The sequence below is a fragment of the Chiloscyllium punctatum genome, chromosome 2 (assembly GCF_047496795.1).
Source record: "Chiloscyllium punctatum isolate Juve2018m chromosome 2, sChiPun1.3, whole genome shotgun sequence".
NCBI classification, from domain to species: domain Eukaryota; kingdom Metazoa; phylum Chordata; class Chondrichthyes; order Orectolobiformes; family Hemiscylliidae; genus Chiloscyllium; species Chiloscyllium punctatum.
This window is the reverse complement of record NC_092740.1, coordinates 80,275,177-80,297,913: the sequence shown is the minus strand read 5'-3', so window position 1 is coordinate 80,297,913 and position 22,737 is coordinate 80,275,177. Positions and strand designations below refer to the sequence as shown.

The 22,737-nt window shown below is 39.2% G+C and overlaps 1 protein-coding gene across 6 annotated transcripts in view; it reads right to left on the bottom strand.

The window, feature by feature from the left end:
• Positions 1 to 22,737, bottom strand: part of LOC140486018 (casein kinase I) — a 226,840-nt gene that overhangs the window by 9,081 nt on the left and 195,022 nt on the right. For 3 of the 6 annotated variants that reach the window (XM_072584567.1, XM_072584575.1, XM_072584558.1), the window contains exons 11-13: positions 20,486 to 20,581; positions 7,143 to 7,249; positions 4,706 to 4,729 (exon numbers count right to left, since the gene is read on the bottom strand). In XM_072584567.1, the coding sequence (XP_072440668.1) occupies positions 4,706 to 4,729; positions 7,143 to 7,249; positions 20,486 to 20,581 (227 nt within the window). The remainder of the gene's footprint in view (positions 1 to 4,705; positions 4,730 to 7,142; positions 7,250 to 20,485; positions 20,582 to 22,737) is intronic. The other 3 variants (XM_072584583.1, XM_072584591.1, XM_072584602.1) reach the window with 3 other exon arrangements.

Genomic DNA, 22,737 nt, shown 5'->3' with positions numbered 1-22,737 from the left:
ATTTAACATCAGCCTGGCCAAAGATACATTAACTGCGCTACTAGAGGCACCAATGACACAAACACTAGACAGCACCAACTTAATCAGCAAGGACAACATCCTCAAGCTAGTCGACCTGTGCCTCACTAACCACTTCAATGACCAGACCTACAAACAAACCAACGGAACACCCATGGAATCACCAATACCAGGCTTCTTAGCAGAAGCAGTAATGCAGGGACTCAAAAGAACAGCCCTCCCCACAATCCAACCCAAACTTTGGGTCCGCTACGTGGATGACACCTTTGTCATCACAAAACAGAACAAAATTAGAGGAAGCTTACAACATCATCAATTTACTGGCATAAAGTTCACAGAAGAGGAAGAGGAGAACAACAGACTCCCCTTCCTAAATGTCACAGTAGAACAGTTAAGGTAGAACTGCAGACCAGCATCTACAGGAAAGCAACACACACAGACCAGATATTCAACTGCAGGAGGAATCATCCCAAGAGCCACAAACTGAGCTGCATCAGGACATTATTTAAACAGGCCATAACACACTGCAGTATCCAGGAACTATGAGCGGCAGAAGAAAAATACCTATACAGAGTATTCAAGAACAACGGGTACCCGATAAACAGTCTGCTGATTCTTAAACAACAAACCCAAATAAGTAGATACACCACGCCCAGAGACTCTAACCACTCTACCATACATCAAAGACGTCTTGAAGATGACTACCAGACTACTCCGACCCCTTGGCATCATGGGTGCCCACAAACTTACCAAGACACAGAAACAGCAACCGATGAACCTAAAAGGACTCTATACTAACAAACAGCAAAACTATAAGGTACATATTAAATTCAGATTTAATTTGTATCACAGATGTTTAAGGCAGCTGCCACAGTGGCTTAAGGAGTGATGAATAGTAAATATATGGCCACATGGGGCTAATCTAGAATTTCTTTGATATTTAGAATATCGTACTTGGTAAATTACAGAGTTGGCTGTCCTTTGTGAAATCAGTAAAATTGCTTGCGTGGGCAAACTGTGGAATCATGACTCGCTTTGTCAGAATTAAGAGTATGATTTTTTAAAAAAATTCATTCACGGGATGAGGACGTCAATGACCAAGCAGCATTTATGCCCATCCCTAATTACCCAGAGGGAAGTTAAGAGTCAATCACCTTGCTGTGGGTCTGACATCACATGTCGGCCAGACCAAGGAAGGTTGGCAGTTTCCTTCCCTAAAGGACATTAATCAGGTTTTCCTAACAATTAAGAATGAATTCACGGTCATCATTAGACTCTTAATCCCAGATATTTACTGAATTCAAATTCCAACATCTACTGTGGTGGGATTCACACCTGGGTCCCTAGAACATTATCTAGCTCTCTGGATTAACAGTCCAGCTACATTATCACTAGGCCACCGTCTCCCTCTAAATATATACATGGGCGCAATGTCTCCCTCTAAATATATACATGGGCGCAATTGTATGAATTATTTTGCAGTATGTAATGAAATTCAGTGGTAGCTTCCTTTGAAAGGCAGAGCTTCACAGTTATTGGCATGAGATAATGCAGATAAGAGATTTCTGCACATTTTGAGACGGGAGCACTTAGAAGTCCCAAGGTAAGAAATGTGCAATTTTGATGAAGGATCCCACTGATGGGCATTACAAGCTGAAAAACAGGCTAACAATCTCTGTGTTGACCATATGTTTGCTTCTCATTGCTGAATTCTCCTTATTATCAAAAGAAAGGAAATAATTAAACTCCTTTACCGCTCTATTAAAAGCACAAATGTTCTGACATTTTTCCATATTTTCCTAATCATTTAGCTTCACAGCCACAAGGAAATAGACGTTCAAGAATTACTATACAGTATATGATTAATCTACAAAATCAATTTTAGACCAAGAGGGAATTTAAAAATCAGTCACACAGATATTGAAAACATTGAAGCCTGGAATGTGACAGCTCACATTTCTCACTCTGTCAGAAATAACTATATCATTTGAAATAAGGAAGGCTGTTAAATATTGCAATAAAATGTAGAAATCTTCCTCTTCAGAAGTCTAAGCTAGAGCTACAAAGTGATTCCAATGCCACTGGGTTCATGGAGATATATCACTGCAGCTGAACATCTCCAAGTAGAATCCAGGTCCAAGCCAGGTTTGTTACAATTCCAGCAGATTTACAACTGAAATCTGGCATGGAGTTTTAAGGTCACAATTTGTCAGAACATTTATTTTGTTCATGTATAATGAATACTTCTACAGGAAGTGAAATCCCTGCAGTTCCATTTAAATCAATCTCTAAAATGTGACCAGTTTTAGATGGAATATACATCATAAACATAGATATACTTCTGATAACCATTTTGACATGTGTACCTGGCTGGACAGCTGACTTATGGTGCAGAGTGATGCCAACGGCATAGATTCAATTTCTGAACTGGCTGAGGTCACCATGAAGGAGTCTTATCCTCAACTTTCCCTTCACCTTAGTCGTGTTGCCCTTAATGAGAGAGCAGCCCTATGGTCCAGTAAGGGTAATTATGTAAATGATGGAATTACAGAAATTATTTTCATGTTGTGTAAATGTGGAGGAATTAGGCAAAGTACTGGAAATATGAGCAAGTGAAATCAATGATGACTCACTTGAACATTTTGAGAATTCTAATATCTCCAGAATCTTTTTTCAATTATGTCTGTGTAAAGTATGTTGGTGCAGTGATGTGTGAAAGTGGACAGGCATTCGCTATTTTTGTTGGCCTCTGGAAAGTATGGGATAAGTTGGGGAAGCAAACAGTGAAGCCTATCATTTATTCTCAATTTGATTTAGGTTGATTAAAAAAATGCCAATCACTTTGTCAAAAGGATGTTTCAGAAGCAACTTAATTTTTTTTAAATTCAGAAAACAAAAACAGTTTAGAAACGTTTTAGTATTCCATGATTAATGTTTGGGCTTTTAGCAATAGCAATAGACAATGCACTAAGACCTCCTGACTCTATCTTGAGGTTTAGAGGTTAAGTCAAGATTGTTAAGGTGAGAGTCCCCTTTCTTCTGAAAACATACTTTACCAGTAAGTTGGCTTAGTTCCTATTTCTATTGCACAAACTTAATCATAATTTGGTACAACTATAAGCAATCACATTCAGAAAGGACAAAGGCTGACATGGGAAGCGAAAAAAACACACTTAAGAAGCTTTTTCAAGTATAGAACCAAAGCATATGATCTGTGTCTTCCTTCATTCGGCAGTAAGTTATGCTACCAGTAGGTGAAAGAAAATGAGAAAAAGTTGTGTTCTTCGATATTAATATTCTTGAGGAACATTCATGGTACCCACTTAGTGGAATCTAAATTCCTACCTAGATTGGGAATATGCCAGGTTGAAACCCACAAGAAATTGCAATATAACCCATTAATTCACTAATCTGAATTGTTTATCAAAATATATAGTCGATTGCTTAATATTTTACTCGTCAATTAGAATTCTTGAACAAGCTTACAAAGCTATGTATTTTTCTAGAGTTGTAATCAAACAAAAAAAAGACAACACTTAGTAAAGAGATATTAAGAGGTGCGATCAAAAGAGTTGTCGAATAGGTAGGTTTTAGAGTGGGGTTATCAAGAAGGAGCAAAAGGTTGAAAAGACGGAGATTTATGAAGGGAATTACAGTGTCTAGGGCTCAGATAGCTGAAGGCGCTGATTGCCAATGGGTTTGCATAAGACTGCAAAATCAGAGAAAAGAAGAGTTCGTCAGAGAGAATGAGCCAGTGGTGGTGGGTGCAAAACTGGATGAAGCCACTAAGGTACAAAGTGGTAAAGAGATGATTACAATATTTTGTATTTAGTAATATTTGATAAAAGATAATCAGATGAATAAGTCAATCTACCATTCACTTCCCATGAGGTTTCATTATAAATATTGCAACCAGTGAATCTATGGAATTTATTATAGCCTGGCCACAATCAAGTTTTTGCATTTTAAAATGAAAATTTTAAGTGACCAAAATCTTAAACCTTTGCATTAAAAAAACGTTCAATGCAACACGCCATGCTTGGTTTATTGCCCAAAATGCTTCATTAGTCTAAAAGAAATAGAATACTGATCAATGGTCATTAAAAATAAGCTCACAATTAGTGGAGTGCAGGGTACCAAAATCTAGCAGGTCATAGGAAAGCAGAGAAACTAGTATCAGTGCACAAGACCTCAAATTCAAGAGCTCCCAACTCTCTTAACTTTAGGTGCCAAATCTTTTCATCATTTAAACCAATATTATTAGCATCTTTTCTGAGCATGAAAGAGTTGGAGACTCTAGGATGAGGCAGTACAGGTAAAGCACAAATTCATAATAAGCACAAGTTCACAATAAGCAAACTCAACATTACACCACTGTAGAGAATACACTTAAGCCTAAATCAAAATTCATGGCAGAAGAGTGAAAAAGCAAGCAGAATAGTTCAACAACAAGATGTCAAAGGTCATTATGCTCCCAAATTTGTTGTGCAAAAGCATTTCCAAGGTATATAAAGTTCTGATCAATTTGACCAGAATTCCAAAGATTGTTATTATGAAAGCAATATGTAAATTTATGTCCAATCAATGTATTATTATTGCCATGGAACTTGGCATTTTTAGGGAACAGACCGGGCAGCTCTCGTTAGCTGAACCTATTCCTGTCTGCCTGCAGACTGAAACCACTCACCACATGTTCAACACTTTCTGGCAGCTATACAAAAAGGGAAGAAACAAATAGAAACAAAACGGAATCAAAACCAGAGCCCATAGTGAGAAAACTGCTGTCACAAATGTAAACCTAATAGCTTTCTTCGTCAAGCTTTAGATCGACATAAGCAGCACACAACAGACAGCAAAGGAATTCTTTATTTGTAAAGCAAAATTACAGTTAAGCAAGAACAATTCTTAAAGCCCATTTTTAACATGGAAAATCATTTGGCATTTGTCTTCAAATGCTTCTCATTTGTAAATGAGGAATTCAGTTCCACTTATTGGTCAGACCATAGATTCAAATCATTTGAATTTGAGGTTCATGAGCCAAATAAACTGAAATTACATCCAGGCAACACTTCTGTGCTTTGGTTCACAAGCTGGGAAATACTTAAAACAATGCCCTAAAAAACAATATCAAAGGACCCTCCTGCTTTCGAAGGCAATGTTGTGCATCAGACACCTTTCTAAAGGCAACATAGACTGGAGTGACACAGCTCATTTCACATTATTCTGTGCAGTTAAAATATAATTCTAAATGTTAATATTCTATCAATCAAAACACATTTTAGGGGCTTCTGTCAATTTTATAGTTTGTCTCATCATTTGACGAAGCAATCCATGCAGGCAGTGTTACAATCTATTACCAAAACATCAGCCCATAATAAAATTCCTCCATCAGCCACTCATTTCCTGTAAATGAAAACTAATCAGAATCTGTATGGTTGCTAGCTATATTTGCCTTTCACGTATTAAGAGAAATTCTATTCCAATTCCCTCCCTCATCTTTTCTCCCCCCAGATAGATTGATGGCTCCACTGGGGCTGCTTCCTGCTCTTACCTCAAACTGAAAATTTCAAGAAGTGCGCTTCCAAACCCATCTTTTCATCATCTACACATGGGCCATCCCTTCCCCAACTTCTCCATTTCCAGGACAAGGCTGTCAACCAGGATTGACAGTAAAGTAAATCCCCACTAACGTGAATGATATTTCCTTCTGCACTGCTTTTTGAAAGGACTCTATTTTATTCTCCCAGTTCCTTCATCTCTGCCACATCTGTTCCAATTATACCGTCTTCGATCAGTGCTTTTGTTGTGTTTTCCTATTTCCTCAACTGAGAGCTCTCCTCCACCATAACTGACCTTTGACCCCATTTCCCAAACGTCTGTACTCACATCTTCCCCGCTTTTCAATCACAATACAGCTTTCCTCTCTTCACCCTCTACCTCATCAACCATCACATTCAACAAATCATCTTCTGCCATTTCTGCCACCTGCAGTGTGATGCCATCACCAAACTGCTTTCACTCCTCTTTCAGCATTTGAGAAGGACCACTTCCCCTCTGACACCCTGGTCCACTCTTCCCACCCCATGTTTCACCGACAGCTTCCAGTGCAAGCACAGATGTAACATTTACCCTTTCACTTCCTTCTTCCCCACTGTCCAGGACTTCAAATTCTCTGTCCAGCTGACTAACTTGCATCTCTTTCAATTCAGTACATTGCATTTGCTTCATACAATGGCGTCTCCTCCGCACTGCAGAAATCAAATGCAGATTGAGCACTGCTTCTGAACATCTGTGTTCATTCCACAAGCGTGACTTTCAGCATCAAGTCACTTGCCATTTTTATACTCTGTCTAATTCTCACTATGATTAAAATGTCCTTGAACTCCCACATTGACCTAGTGAAGCTCATTGAGAATCTTGAGGAACTGCACCTCATGTTTTCATTAGGCGCTTCCAGAGTTAACAGTAATTGTAATAACTTCAGATTATAATCAGTTAATTTTTTTAAACATTTTTTGAAAAAGAGAGCAGATCCTGGTAATGATTCTAATTTTGCCATTTATAACTTGGCTAACCATCTTCTTTTTCTTTTTATACCCATTTTAATCTCCTTTCATGCCTTTTTGACATTTAAATCAGTCCTACCTTCCACCCTATCACAGACCTTCCCTTTTGTTCTTTCCTCCCCTGTTCCTCCCCGCCTCTGTACATGATTTAAAAGCTGTTACATCGCTAACTTCTTCCAGTTCTGACGAAAGGTCATCGACCTGAAACGTTAACTTTGTTTCTCTCTCCACAGATCCTGCCTGACCTGCTGAGTATTTCCAGCATTTTCTGTTTTTATTTCAGATTTCCAGCATCCGCAGTATTTTGCTTTTGTTGTAGTATAATGGGCCTAGAAGACAATTGAAAAATACCCTTGTTTTTAAGTTCCACATAAATGGGTTTGCTATCTATTGTCAAACTACATCTTCAAGGACTGGAAGATATTACAGAAATATCAGAAAAGAGACGGCAACATTATTGGATTCTTTTGATGGAACATTTCAATTTACAAAAATAATCCTTTAGCAACTGTAGTTCAAGAAAACACAGCAAAATACATGACATGAAGGTGCACATACTTTGTTTCATCCATAACTTCCACTTCCGCTGGGGCTGTGATTGGTGCATTGGAGTGTCCAGCTGTGGGGTCATCTGTATTCAGTTCTCCATTCGTTGAACTAACCACCTGAAAAGCAAGTAAAAGCACCTGGAATTATCAAAATTATACAGTTATTTAATCAAACATTTTTCGAAAATGAGTTGAATTTTAAGCTTCACTTCCAAGTGCCAACAGTTAGTATCTGATAGTAGTTAATATCTGGATGGTCAGTTAGCTGGACGGCTGGTTTGCAAAGCAGAGTTGATGCCGACAACGTGGGTTCAATTCCTGTACCGGCTGAGGTTACTATGAAGGACTCTCCTTCTCAATCTTTCCTCTCACAGGAGGCATGGTGACCCTCAGGTTAAGCTCACCATCAGTTGTGTCTGTCAGAGAGAAGTCCTTTGATCCAGTAGGAATATGGTGACTTTTCTTGGAGTTAATACCTGACAAGTAATATATCTCTTAAAGCACAATAATTTAAACATAAACTGCAATTGCTGATTTTTAATTTGGTGTCAACTTTGGTCTTCTCTCCACTTTCTTAATTCATCTGCTCCGCTGGTAAGAGGAACAAGAATATTGAACCTACTTAAGATTTAGTAGCACAACTGATTTTAAACAAAGAGGACCACCACCTTTTGGTATAAAAGGTAAGGTAAAACTGTATGCTTCTCTCAAGGCTGTTGATGAACGTGCTTAACCAGTCACTTCCCGTTTGTTATGTTGGTGGAGACTGACCCTATTATGACAAAGTCGAAATCTTCGTTGCCTGACTGAATGGAAATCAAGTGGTCCATTTTTTTTTAAGCAAAGTCTTTTAATAGTCCAAAATTGAGTTGGAAGGGATTTTAAACTTGTCAGCATCGTACAGCAACATTGCAAGAATTGAAAGCTAAAAAACCCAAGAAAACAAGAGGATTTTATCAAAACATGAGGATTTTATCTTTCCAGCACTGATTTTCAATAAATGCCATCTTAGTTGTCAGAATCTGCATTTAAGCTGTTAAATTCACATTTATTGAAAGTCATATTAAATAAAAACATCTTAAAACATCTTAATAAAAGAATAAACAGGTTTATATCTAACAGCTCCTCAAATCAAAATTTGTCTAAGGAAAGACCAGGCCTCTACAATCACAATGGCTTTAAACTTAGTTACTTTAAATAGTGTCAAAGATAGTGTAAATTGCCCAAATTCTTAGCACCATTTTAACCATTCATGATTAATTGAAGTTAAAAGTATTGTAATGTATCATAACCTTTCCATTAGTTATCCGAAGTGAAATTCCATTCTCTGCCAAGCTAACACAAAGGTCTTATTTATACATGTAATCTTGTACAATGCACAGTGCCCTCTCACCCTAAACATACATTTCTGATAAAACAATGGAAATAAATTGTAAGGGAACGTAGAGGAGGAAAGACAAAGTACTCTTCTCTGCTAATTTATTATTAAGTCAGTCAACTACTCCCAATTACCTTTATAAAATAGAATAGATGTTCAAACTTCAGTAAGCAATTATGTGTATAAAAAGTTCTACAAAAAAAACCCAAGCCATTATGGGAGCAAGTGACCATAAAAATGCTCAGCTTTCAAGTTAGAAATCTGTTTTGCTGTAACTAGACATCAAATCATCTTCTATAAATTTCAACATAAAACATATTTAAATTACTGCAAGAGGAGAAAGTAGAAGATAGCAAGAAGTTCAAAGCGCTTGCAAGCTTAACATCTGGGATATATTCAACTTTACTTCCAAAATCTCATCTTATCACTATTTCAGAAACAGAGTTACAAGGCGACGAAGGTTAGGAAATAAATGCTCAAAAGGTACACAATATTTCAAAAAGAGAGACAGTACAAAATGAGAGGTAATCCTGATAATCAAGGATGACAGACAGCAGTAAGAAACTACCTTGGCTCAGAAAATCACATTGCTGAATTAGTATGGATGGAGGTGAGGAAGAGAAAGGTTGAGAAAACACTGGTGGAAGTTGCTTATAGGCCACTAACAGTAGCTACACCGTTGGATAGAGCATGAAACAAGAAATCAATTGGGCTTGTACCAAAGGCAATGTAATTGTTGTGGGTGACAATCCTAGCAAATATGTATCACTCAAACAACCCCAGAAGCAATAATAGTCTAACCATCTGTTTATGCTTATGGGATCTTGAATGTGAACTGGTTGCCGAGTTTCTTGTCAGATGAGAACTACATTTTAGAAGTAGTACACAGACTGTAAAACTCCTTTGAACCCGTTTTCCCGATAACACAATTCCTAAGTGTCTGCTAGCTTCCTCTGTGACACAAAAGCTCTTTCATTTCTTTTATGGAACTGAACAATTTATATCAAATTAGACTCTTCTTGACAGTTATTTGGTATGGAACCACTTGGTGTTAACTGTTCCTAATCATCCTTGAGAAGGTAAAGTGTTGATTTCCAAATTCCTGTCAAGGAGAAGCAATGGCTTAGTCATATCTTCATTAGACTATTAATCCAGAGACCCAGATAATGTTCTGGGGAGCACCAAAAGAACTGTGAATGCTGCAAATCAGAAATAAAAACAGAAGTTACTGGCAGCATTGGTGAAGAGAAATCAAAGTTCACATTTCGGATTAACCAGAAGTTCTGAGGAAGGGTCACCAGACCTGAAACATTAACTTTGATGTCTCTTCACAAATACTGCCAGATCTGGTGAGCTTTTCCAGCAATTTGTTTTTGTAACATTCTGGGCACCTGTTTCAAATCCCACCATGGCAGATGGTAGAACTTGAATTCAATAAGGCATCTGGAATTGATGGTCTAATGATGATCACAAAACCACTGTCAATTGTCCATCTGATTTACTAATGCTTTAAGGAAGGAAATCTGTCATCCTTGCCTAGTCTAGATTACATGTGACTCCAAACCCACAGCAATGTGGTTGACGCTTAACTGCCTCTGGGATGGACAGTAAATGCCGGCCTAGTCAGAGACACCCACCTCCCATGAATGAATAAAGTAAATTCCAAAATATAAGGTAGAGAGGAACAGCAACAAAACAGCAAGTGTAGACTGAGATGGCAAGCAACAGCTTGTTTGTGTGTGTGGGAAAACAAAAGGAACACAGTTTCTATTTTGGAGTAAGGGAACATAGAAGAATAATTCTAAACTCTCCATACGACTTCCTCTATCCAATACCTCAACATAAAAATCCCACATGAAGGCGACAAATGCAGATTCATCTCACCTGTAGATATATCAATGAAACCTGAATGCAAGTTTGGTCAAATTCAACGTCACCTCCAAGAAGCATGGTCACAAATCAAGAACACTTGAATGGAGAATAAGGTGACCAGAATTAAAAATAAAATTGAACATTCTCATAACACTGGGACTGGGTTAAAAATCATGTAGGGGACCTATAAAGGGAACCTTCTTTTGACCTTGAAATGGAAAATTGTCTATTCCAAAACAATAACAAAAAAAATCTGAAGGACATCATATACGATTAAATAGAAAAAGACTGTCTTGTCAAAATTAAATAATTAAATACACAGTTCTGTAACTTTGTTGAAGAACAGGACATTGGTTAGGCCACTATTAGAATACTGCATGCAATTCTGGTCTCACTGCTATAAGAAGGATGTTGTGAAAGTTGAAAGGGTTCAGAAAAGATTTGCAAAAAATTTGCCAGGGTTGGAAGGTTTGAGCTGTACAGAGAGGCTGAATAGACTGGAGCTATTTTTCCTGGACAGTCGGAGGCTGAGAGGTGATCTTATAAAGGCTCATAAAATCATGAAGTGCACAGCTAGGGTAAATAGACAAGGTCTTTTCCCCAGGATGGGAGAATCTAAAGCTAGAGGGCATAGGTTTAAGGTGAGAGGGAAAGATTCAAAAGGGACCTATGGAGCAACGTTTTCACGCAGAGGGTGGTGCGTCTTTGGAATGAGTTGCCAGAGGAAGTGGTGGAGGATAGTACAATTACAACATTTAAAATACATTTGAGTAGGTATATGAATAGGAAGGGTTTAAAGGGTTATGGGCCAAATGCTGGCAAATGTGACTAAATTTATTTAGGATATCTAGTCAGCATGGACCCGAAGGGTCTGTTTCTGTGCTGTATATCTCCATGACTCTAATTGAAATATTCAATTTGAAATAATTAGCACAGAAGTAAACTTTCAATACACAAAAAGGTTCTGTGCTATCGGAATATGGATATGCTTGTGAACTTCATTCTTCTTCCTACTGAGGAAGATCCAGTTACCAGGGGAAGGAAAGTAAGAAGCAACAAATGAAGACAAGTGATATTTTCTAATCACAGGCAATGCAGTCAGAATTTAATTTGATTGGTAATAGAATTAAAACAGCCTTTACAAAGATAAGTGCTAGAGTAATTGTCGTCTTAAGCGGTAATCAATAGCGATTTATCAGATTTTAACTTAAAACCTTGTCCCTTGCACTGGTAAATTCAACACAGCACACAACCTTATCTTATTTATTCCTCTATTTTTCTGAAAAACCATGAAAAATATTTCCATCGGAATTTAGTGGAACAGGGCACACCACAGGGGAAATCACTAAAGACCACTGGCAAGCGAAGAGACATTGTGTAGTCTGCATGTTTTACAGAATATTTACTACTTGTATTTCAATCATGATTCATTGAAAAGAGCCACAAGGTGTCATTTACAATCAAAATCATCAAAAAAAAGTTAATGCTGAACCAAGAAAGAAGGTAAAATGAGGAAAGGGAAATAGTGAGGGAGGACCCAGACAGCAGAAGGCATGGCTACACGTTCCCCAAAGCTTCAGGCATCCGTTTTTCACCATTACCTTTAATATTTCTTCTTGGCCTCAGCCATCTTAACTTACGTAACCTCCTCCAGCCTACAACCACATCCCATAGACCTAGTGTCATATTCCCACCACACATCACCCATAATTGACAGCCATGCTAGGATCCAAACTCTGGAATTAACTGCTTGAAGTCCCTTCATCACGCCACTTTCCTCTCTTCGTACAAGGTGACTCTTTTAAGAGTCCACCTCTTCTATCAAATGTGTTATCAATCTTTCATTTATTTCCTTTGGTTCGGTTTCATATTTATTTATGACACTATAAAATAACATCCTTTTTATGATAGAGATACCTAATGAAGGTAAGTTGTAATTGTTGATGAATTAATTCAAGTGGATTAACCAGCCTTTACAAAAGGAACAGATATTGAACCATTAAAACTTGCATTAACTGGCATTTAAATTTGCTAATATTCAAGCGTAAACTCAGTATTTCACCATGATAAGCAATGGGATATGCTACTGTGATTTATTAAAAATCTACAGATCACACTGATGCAGGAAATAATATCTTCTACAGCTAAACAGTCAACAGCATTACATTTTAAAGCAACGGATGCCCACCCTTCACATTTTTCTGATGCAATAACATAAAAATGGTAGTGAACAGGGAAGAAAGTAAAGCAATTTTATATTGCCACTGTTGTTTTGACATTCCATACCTAACAGATGCAATATGAAGGACATACATGCATTCATTAATCATTCCACTAACATTCATGCTCCAGTGACATTCAACACTAGCTCAGAAGAAATTATCCAGCAACATCACATGCACCTGGGAATTAATATTGGACACAGGGGATCAGAAGGTAAACTGTTGAGGCAATAACAATTGTTTTCTACCCATACATATCATTAGTATGCAAACTAGTGTGGTAAAATATATTAGATAACTGAAGTACAAACATTTTAATTATTGTGTGTGTAATTATAGATAGCTGTAACTATCAAGTCTATCATGATAGATATATGTACACATGCTAACACATATGTACATCGCATTTAATTACAGACCTTAACATACACATAATATATATAAAATGCTCTTCATCTTCCCTCTAATCCTTGCTAATTGCCTTAAATCTGGGTCCTGTAGTTAATGACAATCATTCCAGTGAAAACAGTTTCTCCTCATTTATCCTGTCAAAGCTGTAACAAGAAAATCGTGCAGGAACATTGGAATTAGGAGTGGGTGTAGGCAATTCAGTCCTTTGAGCATCCTCCACCATTTAACATGATCATGGCTGATCTTTTCATAGTCTCAACTCCACTCTCCTGCCTGTTCCCATATTCCTTTATCCTGCATTTCATCAGAAACATATTCCTTTCTTTCTTGAATCTGTTAATTGATTTTGCCTCCACTGCACCCTGAGGCAGGAAGTTCCACAGATTCACAATGCTCAGAGAAGTAGTTTCTCCTCATCTCAAATTTGAACCTACCTCCTCTCATTCTCGATCTATGACATCTTTTCCTCAACTGTCCCACAAAGGGGAACACCTGCTCAACATCCACCTAATCAATCCCCTTTAGCATTTGAAATACTTCAATCAAATGCTCCATCCTTATTCTTCTGAACTCCAGCAAGTACAAGCCCATGCTATTCAACCATCATGACAGCCCTTTCATCCCTGGAATCAACCTGGTGAACCTTCTCCAGTGTCACCACATCATTCCTCAAGTAAGGAAACTAAAACTGGACACAATACTCTACAGCTGATTTCACCAACACCTTATGTCATTGTAACAATAGTTCTTTATTTTTATAATCCAGTCCTTTTGCAACAAATGCCAAGATTCCATTTGCCTTTCTTATTTCTGTATATGCTGCACCTGCAATACTCACTTTTTGCAAATCATGTACAAAGTTGGCCAGATCCCATTGAACTGACGTACTTTGAATCTGCTTCCCATTTAAATGATAAATTGCCCTTTTTTTTGGCCAAAATGGATAACCTTGCACTTATCCACATTAAACTCCATCTGCCAGATTCTGGCCCATTGTCCGAGCCTATCAACATCCACCTGTAAACTTTATCTCATCACAGCCTGCTTTCTCACCTATTTTAGTATCATCCTTCAATTTTGCTATGTTACATTCTGTCAGTTTGCAGATTATTTATATACATCATAAATTGTTGAGGTCTGAGAACTGAACCCACAGGCGCCCCACTAGTTACAATTTGCCATCCAGAGAAGGGCCCATTTATCTGACCCTCTGTTTTCTGTTAATCAACCAACGTTCCATCCAAACCAATGTTCCATCCAAACCAATGTTCCATCCAAGCCAATGCTCTACCCTTAATACCCTGGAATCTAACCTTTTGGATCAATCTTTTATGCAGCATCTTGTCAAATGTCTTCTAGAAGTCCATATATACCACATCCACCAGATCCCCAGTATTCATCTTAATGGTTACATTCACAAAGAACTCCAGCAAGTTTGTCAAGCATGACTTGCCCTTCATGAAACCATCCTGGCAGTAGTGAATTGACCTAAGTGTTCAGTTGTCTCTTCCTTTATGACGGACTCCTCACTACAGAGGTCAAACTAACTGGTCTACAGTTTCCTACTTTTTGCCTCTCCCCTTTTTGAGTAAGGGTGTCACATTAACATGTTCTCAGTCCACTGGCTCCTTTCCAGAATCCAGGGAATTTTGGACCATCATAATAAAGGCATCCGATATCTCAGCTGCCACTTCCTTTAATAACCGAGGGTTCAGGCCATCAGGTCCCAGGGACTTATCTGCCTTTAATCCCATCTGTATACTTAATACCTTCTCCCTAGTTATAGTAATTCATCAAGTTCCTTTGTAGCAATTGCAGTTTTTGGGAAGAAATCATTATCTTCCACTGTGAAGAGAGAGTCAAAATATTGGATTAGTCATGATTTGGAGATGCCAGTGTTGGACTGGGGTGTACAAAGTTAAAAAATCACACAACACCAGGTTATAGTCCAACAGGTTTAATTGGAAGCACACTAGCTTTCGGAGCAACGCTCCTTCATCAGGTGGTAGATTAAACCAATTAAACCTGTTGGACTATAACCTAGTGTTCGTTTAGTGCCTTTGCCATTTCTGAATTCCCCATTATTACCTCGCCATGTTTGTCCTCTAAAGGGCCAACATTTACTTTCACTATTCTCTTCCTTTTAAATACTTATAGAAGCTTTTGAATATCAGGGCTTATGTTGTCTGCTCATTTCCTTTCATAGTTAATCCTTTAATTTGCTTCTATTATCCCTTTGATGTTAAAAGCTCTCCCAATTTTCCAGAATGCCACAACTTTTGCAGTATGACATGCCCTAGTTTTTGCATTTATGTCATCCTTGACTTCGCTTTTAAGCATGGATACTTTAATTGAGAGATATTTAGTATCTCCCTAAGCACTTACCATTGATCTTCAACTGTTCTGCTCTTTAATATTTTGTGCCCAGTCCACTCGGGCCAACGCCTTCCTCAGGCCTGATTAATACCTTTCCCCAACATTAAAACTCTTGCATACAACTCTGTCTTCACCGTTTCAATCTGAATTTGAAACTCTAACTATTAAACTATTTATCAATCTTTCCTCATTACATAACACCAAATCTAAAAAAGCCAGTTCTCTGGTTGGCTTCACAACATGTTCCTCTGTGAAAAGTCCCTTATAACTCTATGAACCTTTCCTTGAGGCTACCCTTGCCAAGTTGACAAATCCAAATCAATACATATGTTAAAATCACCCATAATTATCTTTGTGACCTTCTCACAAGCCCTCATTATTTCTTGGTTTATTCTATGCCCTACTTCGGAATTATTGTGCGAGGCCTGTAAATTACTCCTACCAATGTTCTTCACTTGTTTTTTATTTCCACCCAGACTGATTCAACATTTTGACCTCTTGTGTCAACATCATTTCTTAATACAGCTTTGATGTCATCCTTAGTTAATGAAGCAACTCCACCTCCTGTTCATTTTGACTATCCTTTCAAAATACTGAGTGAATTCAGGCATTTTCGTCCCAATCCTGATCCTTCTGTAACCATGTTTCAGTAATCCCCACCAAGTTGTACCCATTTGTTTCTATTTGTGCTGTCAGTTCATCAACCTTATTCCAAATATTGCACACATTTATGGAGCAGGTTTTTAAATAAATACTAGATTTATCTTTTACTTTTAATATTTACCTGTGCACTGTGCTTTCCACGATCTGCGTCCTTGTTTACTAATCCCGGATTACACTGAGCCTCATCTCTATCATTTACTCCAACTTGCAAATCATATTTTGATATTTTTATAATTCATTCCCTCACCATGTCATTGTACTGCCTATTATTCTATTAGGCTTCTGCCTACATTCTGACCTGCTGTTTTGGCTCCCATTCTCCTGCCTTTTTAGTTTAAATCCATCTGAGTGACACTTGTAAATCTCCCCACCAGGATGTTGATGCCCCTCCAGTTAAGATGCAACCCATCCTCTTGGTTCAGGTCCCAACTGCCTTGGAAGAGGCAGTGTCATAGAGATATACAGCATGGAAACAGACCCTTCAGTTCAACAAGTCCACACCGACCATGTTCCCAAACTAACCTAGTCACAGTTGCCTGCATTTGGCCAATATCCTTTCCTATGCGTGTATTAAACCAAATGTTGTTTAAATCTTGTAACTGTACCTGCATCCATCAGTTTCTCTGGTGGTTTATTTTACAAATGAATGACCCCATGTGTACAAACATCGCCCCCTCGTGTCCTTTTCAAAACTTTCTCCTCTCGCCTTCAAAATATGCCCCCTAGTATTGAACTCCCTCATTCTGGGGAAAAGAACTTTGCTATTCACTATTTATTCGCTCATGGATTTTAGAAATCTCTATAAGATCACCCCTCAATCTTCTAAGTTCCAGTGAAAAAGTCCCAACCTATCCAATCTTTCCTTATAACTCATACCCTCCATTCCTGCCAACATTCTGGTAAATCTTTTCTAAACCTCCTCCAATTTAATAATATCCTTCATTTAGCAGGGCAACCTGAACTGCACACAGTACTCCAGAAGAGGCCTTACCAACGTTCTACACAACCTTAACATGGTATCCCAACTCTTATACTCAAAGGTCTGAGAAATGAAGGCAAGCGTGCTAAACACCTTTTTTAAACACCCTGTTTATATGTGAAGGAAACTTCAAAGAAGTATGTACGTGAACTACCATATATCTCTCTATTCTACAACACTAGTGGCACAGTGACTCAGTGGTTAGCACTGCTGCCTCACAGCGCCAAGGATCCGGGCTTGATGCCGGCCTCTGACGACTGTCTGTGTGGAGTTTGCACATCCTCCCAGAGTCTGCTCGAGTTTCCTCCAGGTGTTCCGGTTTCCTCCCACAGTCCAAAGATATGCAGGATAGGTGAATTGGCTATGCTAAATTGTCCATAGTGTTCAGGAATGTATAGGTTATTTGCATTAGTCAGGGGAAATGTAAAGTGATAGGGTTGGGGAATGGGTCTGGACAGATAATCTTCAGATGATTGGTGTGGACTTGTTGGGCCAAATGGCCTGTTTCCACACTGTAGGGATTCTATGAGTCTATCACCCAGGGCCCTGCCACTAATTCACTAAGTACTGTCCTTGTTTGCTTTACCAAAATGCAATACCTCGCATTTATCTAAATTAAACTCCATCTGCCACTCTTCAGCCCACTCACCCAATCGATCAAGATTGTTTTGTAATCTTATCCTAATGACCCAAAAGTCTGAAACCCTCCCTCCTGTACCAGCTCTTTAACCTCATGTTAAGCTGTATTATCTTCCTATTCCTTGCCTCACTACCACGTGGCACAGCGAGTAATCCAAAGATTACAACCGTGGAGGTCCTGCCATTCAACTTACAGTCCAGTTCCCTGAACTCTCCTTGCAGGACCTAATCACTCTTCCTTCCTATGTCATTGGTACCAATGTGAAACACATTCAGAGTGTCCTGAGCATGTTCGGAGGCATCCTTGACACTGGCACCAGTGAGGCCACCCATCAGCCTGGAGTCTCATTTGTGGCTGCAGAAACACCTGTCTGTGCTCTAATTATGGAGTACCTGACTACCACTGCTTGCCTGCACTTTGAACTACACTGGTGTACAATAGAGCCAGTTGCCATACCACTGTTCTGGACACTGCCATTGTTATCTCCCGGTAGGCTGTCCTCCAAACAGTACCTAAAATGGTACACCTGTTCGAGAGGAGGATTGCCACAGGAGACTCGTGCACTGACTGACTGCTCCTTGCAACCATCACTCCTTTATCTGTCTCAACATTGGGGGAGACCAGCTCCCCGAAACTCCTGTTGTCTATGACCCTTTCGGCCTCCTGCATGTTCCTAATGTCCATTGAATGCTTCAGTTGATCCAAGCAATCCATTAAGAGCTGCAGCTGTACACACTTCCTGTGAACGAAGCCATCCTGGACAGTTTAACTTTCCTGGAGTTGCCATGTCACAGATAGAGCTGACCACAATTTAACTTTCTAGATACTGTTTAATTAAGAAGAGTATCTCATCTGATCTGAGCTTTATTCTCTCCACACAATCATAATTTCTCAGCTCTGGAATTGAATGCTCCACGCAAAAGGGTCACAAATGTCTCCCAGACAGGACAGTGAATTAGATGACAGGTTTATACAGGGAGGTTTCAACAGAAATGTGAAAAGGGAGACAGAAGGAGGGCATTCAGCCCATCATATCTGCATTGGCTCTCCAAACGAGAAACATGACAGTTCCATTCTCCTGCCTTTGCCCCATAGGCTGCACTTTGTTTCTATATGAGCTTAGGGTGGCAACTCCTTGTTCATGGCCAGTTCATGGTCTTCACAATAGGTATGGCATCTTAACTTCTTGAAGTCATCCAGCATGAGTCATCCATTCTATTTCAGATCACAGTTAAATATTTTGCACCATGCAACCTCTGCTTTATTTCTGACATCTTGAATTCTGTCAAAATCATGGCTTTCCAAAATCCGAGGCCCAATCATCAGTCGGGTTGCAAGACATTTGGGATTTTGTGCTCTGAGCTGAAAATGTGTTGCTGGAAAAGCGCAGCAGGTCAGGCAGCATCCAAAGAGCAGGAGAATCGACTTTTCGGGCATGAGCCCTTCTTCAGGAATTCCAGAAGAAGGGCTTATGCCCGAAACGTCGAATCTCCTGCTCCTTGGATGCTGCCTGATCTGCTCCGCTTTTCCAGCGACACATTTTCAGCTCTGATCTCCAACATCTGCAGTTCTCACTTTCTCCTATTTTGTGCTCTGAGGCAACAAAGACTGCTACGGAGCTTGGATTGATTTCTGACAGCTCTGAGGCCCATCTGCTTTTAAAAAAATTGTGAAAAGTTTGTGTCTTTTTCTTTCCAACTCCTCCAACTAGTGGTCAATGCCAAAGCAACATAAACCCTACCCTGCTTATTAAGAAAAATGCAACAAACTTGTTACACTTCTGCAAATCTGTGCAATTTAGTCTCACTTGGAGATTTGGACATACAGCCATATACGTATTAAAAATTCAATGAGCCATAATACTTTGTATGGGAGATAAGGAAAAACACTGACTCCAGACTGAATTGATATAACAAATTCTACCGAGCTCACTTGCATAAAATCTTGATTGATGAAAATTTGTGGGAATGCATGTTAAATGTTCTGTACACACAGAAATGGAAATGTACATTTTATGTAGCTAGGAATCATTGATAAATATAAAAAGATAACTTTTAAGTGCTAATTATGCACAAGTCTACAATATCTCAAATTATACTTGAGGTTGTTGTATAAAGTGATTGCACAAACTGTCTGAAGCTCATCTCCAAATCTCACTCAGCAGGTTTCTAGATACCCCAAGATTTCATTGCAGGGTCACATGAAGTCTTGGGTGTTGAAATAGGATTATAATTGGTTAAACAATAGGAAGTACTGGTCTATAGCATATGTGCAAAATGATAGTTGTCAACTGGATAATTAGAACTGAACCTAACTACATCATTGGAATCCTCCAATTCATCTAGTTTAATAACATTCAAAATTAAATTCTCTTTCCATTGTACTATAAAAACAAATCAATGCCAAATGAATAATATCTGGTGCGGTACATTTGAGCAAGTTACATTGGTTAAAAGAGACTGTAAACATCTCTAAACACCCTGATGTGTGATTATTTCAGAGACACATATCTTCACATAAATTTAAACAGACAAATTAACACTGCTGTTATGACCTTTACAGAGACAGGGTTAAAAAGCTTTTTAGACTGGTTGAACAAAGGTCCATTTTGTAACTTTTGATTTTTAAATGCCAGGACGAAGCAAGTAAGGTTATTAGGGCTTTTTGAAAGGCAGCAACATTATACATGCTACGTACAGACAAACAGATATTTACAGAAAAATCTTTTGGTGCAAGTATAGAAGGGTGCAATATTTCTCGTCATACAAGCATGCAGAAGGAGAGGGAAAGAAGCAGAAGAAGCAGGAAATACCTGTACAGAACCACCATGTCTGTCAGCTGCCAGGTGAGCTCTCAAGTGATGGGGATTGGTCTGCTGAGTGTCCCAAGCTCCCCTGTGGTCTGCTGACTGCAGATTTTATATTTTATAAAGCATGCATGGAACAGGAAGGAAAAAAAATCCCAACAACTCATTAAAAACCATGCTGTGGGAAGATTAAAACAAACTTAAAACACTTAAAGCTTTACAAAAAACTCCACAAAAATCAAAATCAGACAAGTTAAGAATGATGCATAACTAGTGTAATACTAACATTCACACACTGGGAACAGATAACGATTTTTAATAATCTCATTTTTTTGTTATAATACCTGTATTTTGTTTCCTAGTCATTTGACCGATTGGTAAAATCCTAATCTTAGTTCTCATTAAAACTAGTTTTTACAGCTGGTGATACTTCAAGACTTAGGGAAGTTATCACAGACATCCGACTAGAATTTGACAGCACCTTCCAAACTCACAACCACTACCACCGGAAGGATGAAGGCAGCAGATACACAGGAACACCACGATCTGCAAGTTCCCCTCCAAGTTACTCACCATTTTGAGCTGGAAATATATATCACTGTTCCTTCAGTGTTTGATCAAAATCCTGGAACAACCCCCTAACAACATTGTGGATCTACCTACAGCTCACCACCATCTTCTCAACAGCAACTAAGGACAGGCAATAAGTGCTGGCCCAGACTGCGATGCTCATATCTCACTGGTGAATAAAACAAAACAGAATTGGGCTTCATTGTGAGACCACCCCAGCTCTTTAAAAGGCTACATAAACTTTGTGATATCTAACTTCTCAGCATCTGCAATTTTGTTGTGGTTCTGTTCGCCGAGCTGGGAATTTGTCTTGCAAACGTTTCGTCCCCTGTCTAGGTGACATCCTCAGTGCTTGGGAGCCTCCTGTGAAGCGCTTCTGTGCTGTTTCCTCCGGCATTTATAGTGGCCTGTCTCTGCCGCTTCCGGTTGTCAGTTCGAGCTGTCTGCTGTAGTGGCCGGTATATTGGGTCCAGGTCGATGTGTTTGTTGATAGAGTCTGTGGATGAGTGCCATGCCTCTAGGAATTCCCTGGCTGTTCTCTGTTTGGCTTGCCCTATAATGGTAGTGTTGTCCCCGTCGAATTCATGTTGTTTGTCGTCTGTGTGTGTGGCTCCTAAGGATAGCTGGTCGTGTCGTTTCGTGGCTAGTTGGTGTTCGTGTATACAGATCGTTAACGGTCTTCCTGTTTGTCCGATGTAGTGTTTTGTGCAGTCCTTGCATGGGATTTTGTACACTACATTAGTTTTGCTCATGTTGGGTATCGGGTCCTTTGTTCTGGTGAGTTGTTGCTTGAGCGTGGCTGTTGGTTTGTGTGCTGTTATGAGTCCTAGTGGTCGCAGTAGTCTGGCTGTCAGTTCAGAAATGCTCCTGATGTATGGTAGTGTGGCTAGTCCTTTAGGTTACGGCATGTCCTCGTTCCGTTGTCTCTCCCTTAGGCATCTGTTGATGAAATTGCGAGGATATCCGTTTTTGGCGAATATTTTGTATAGGTGTTCCTCTTCCTCTTTTTGTAGTTCTGGTGTGCTGCAGTGTGTTGTGGCCCTTTTGAATAGTGTCCTGATGCAACTTTGTTTGTGTGTGTTGGGGTGATTGCTTTCATAGTTTATGACTTGGTCTGTGTGTGTGGCTTTCCTGTATACCTTTGTGGTGAATTCTCCGTTCGGTGTTCTCTGTACCATCACGTCTAGGAATGGGAGTTGGTTGTCCTTTTCTTCCTCTCTAATGAATCGGATTCCTGTGAGTTATATACCGGCCACTACAGCGGACAGCTCGAACTGACAACCGAAAGCGGCAGAGACAGGCCACTATAAATGCCGGAGGAAACAGCACAGAAGCGCTTCACAGGAGGCTCCCAAGCACTGAGGATGTCACCTAGACAGGGGATGAAACGTTTGCAAGACAAATTCCCAGCTCGGCGAACAGAACCACAACAACGAGCATCCGAGCTACAAATCTTCTCCCAAATCTGCAATTTTACTGTATAGGTTATTAAGCTATAACATTCTTACTGTATAACATTCTTCAGTGGTTGCTCAATGGATTTAAACAGTATATGTGCCTTTTCATAATACAAACCCTTTCAGACCTTCAGATACCAAAATTCATTATATTACTATCCTGTCGACAACTGACACTCAACATATCAAAAGGAAGTGACAGGTAAATTACCTGTCATGGCTGAAGAGGCA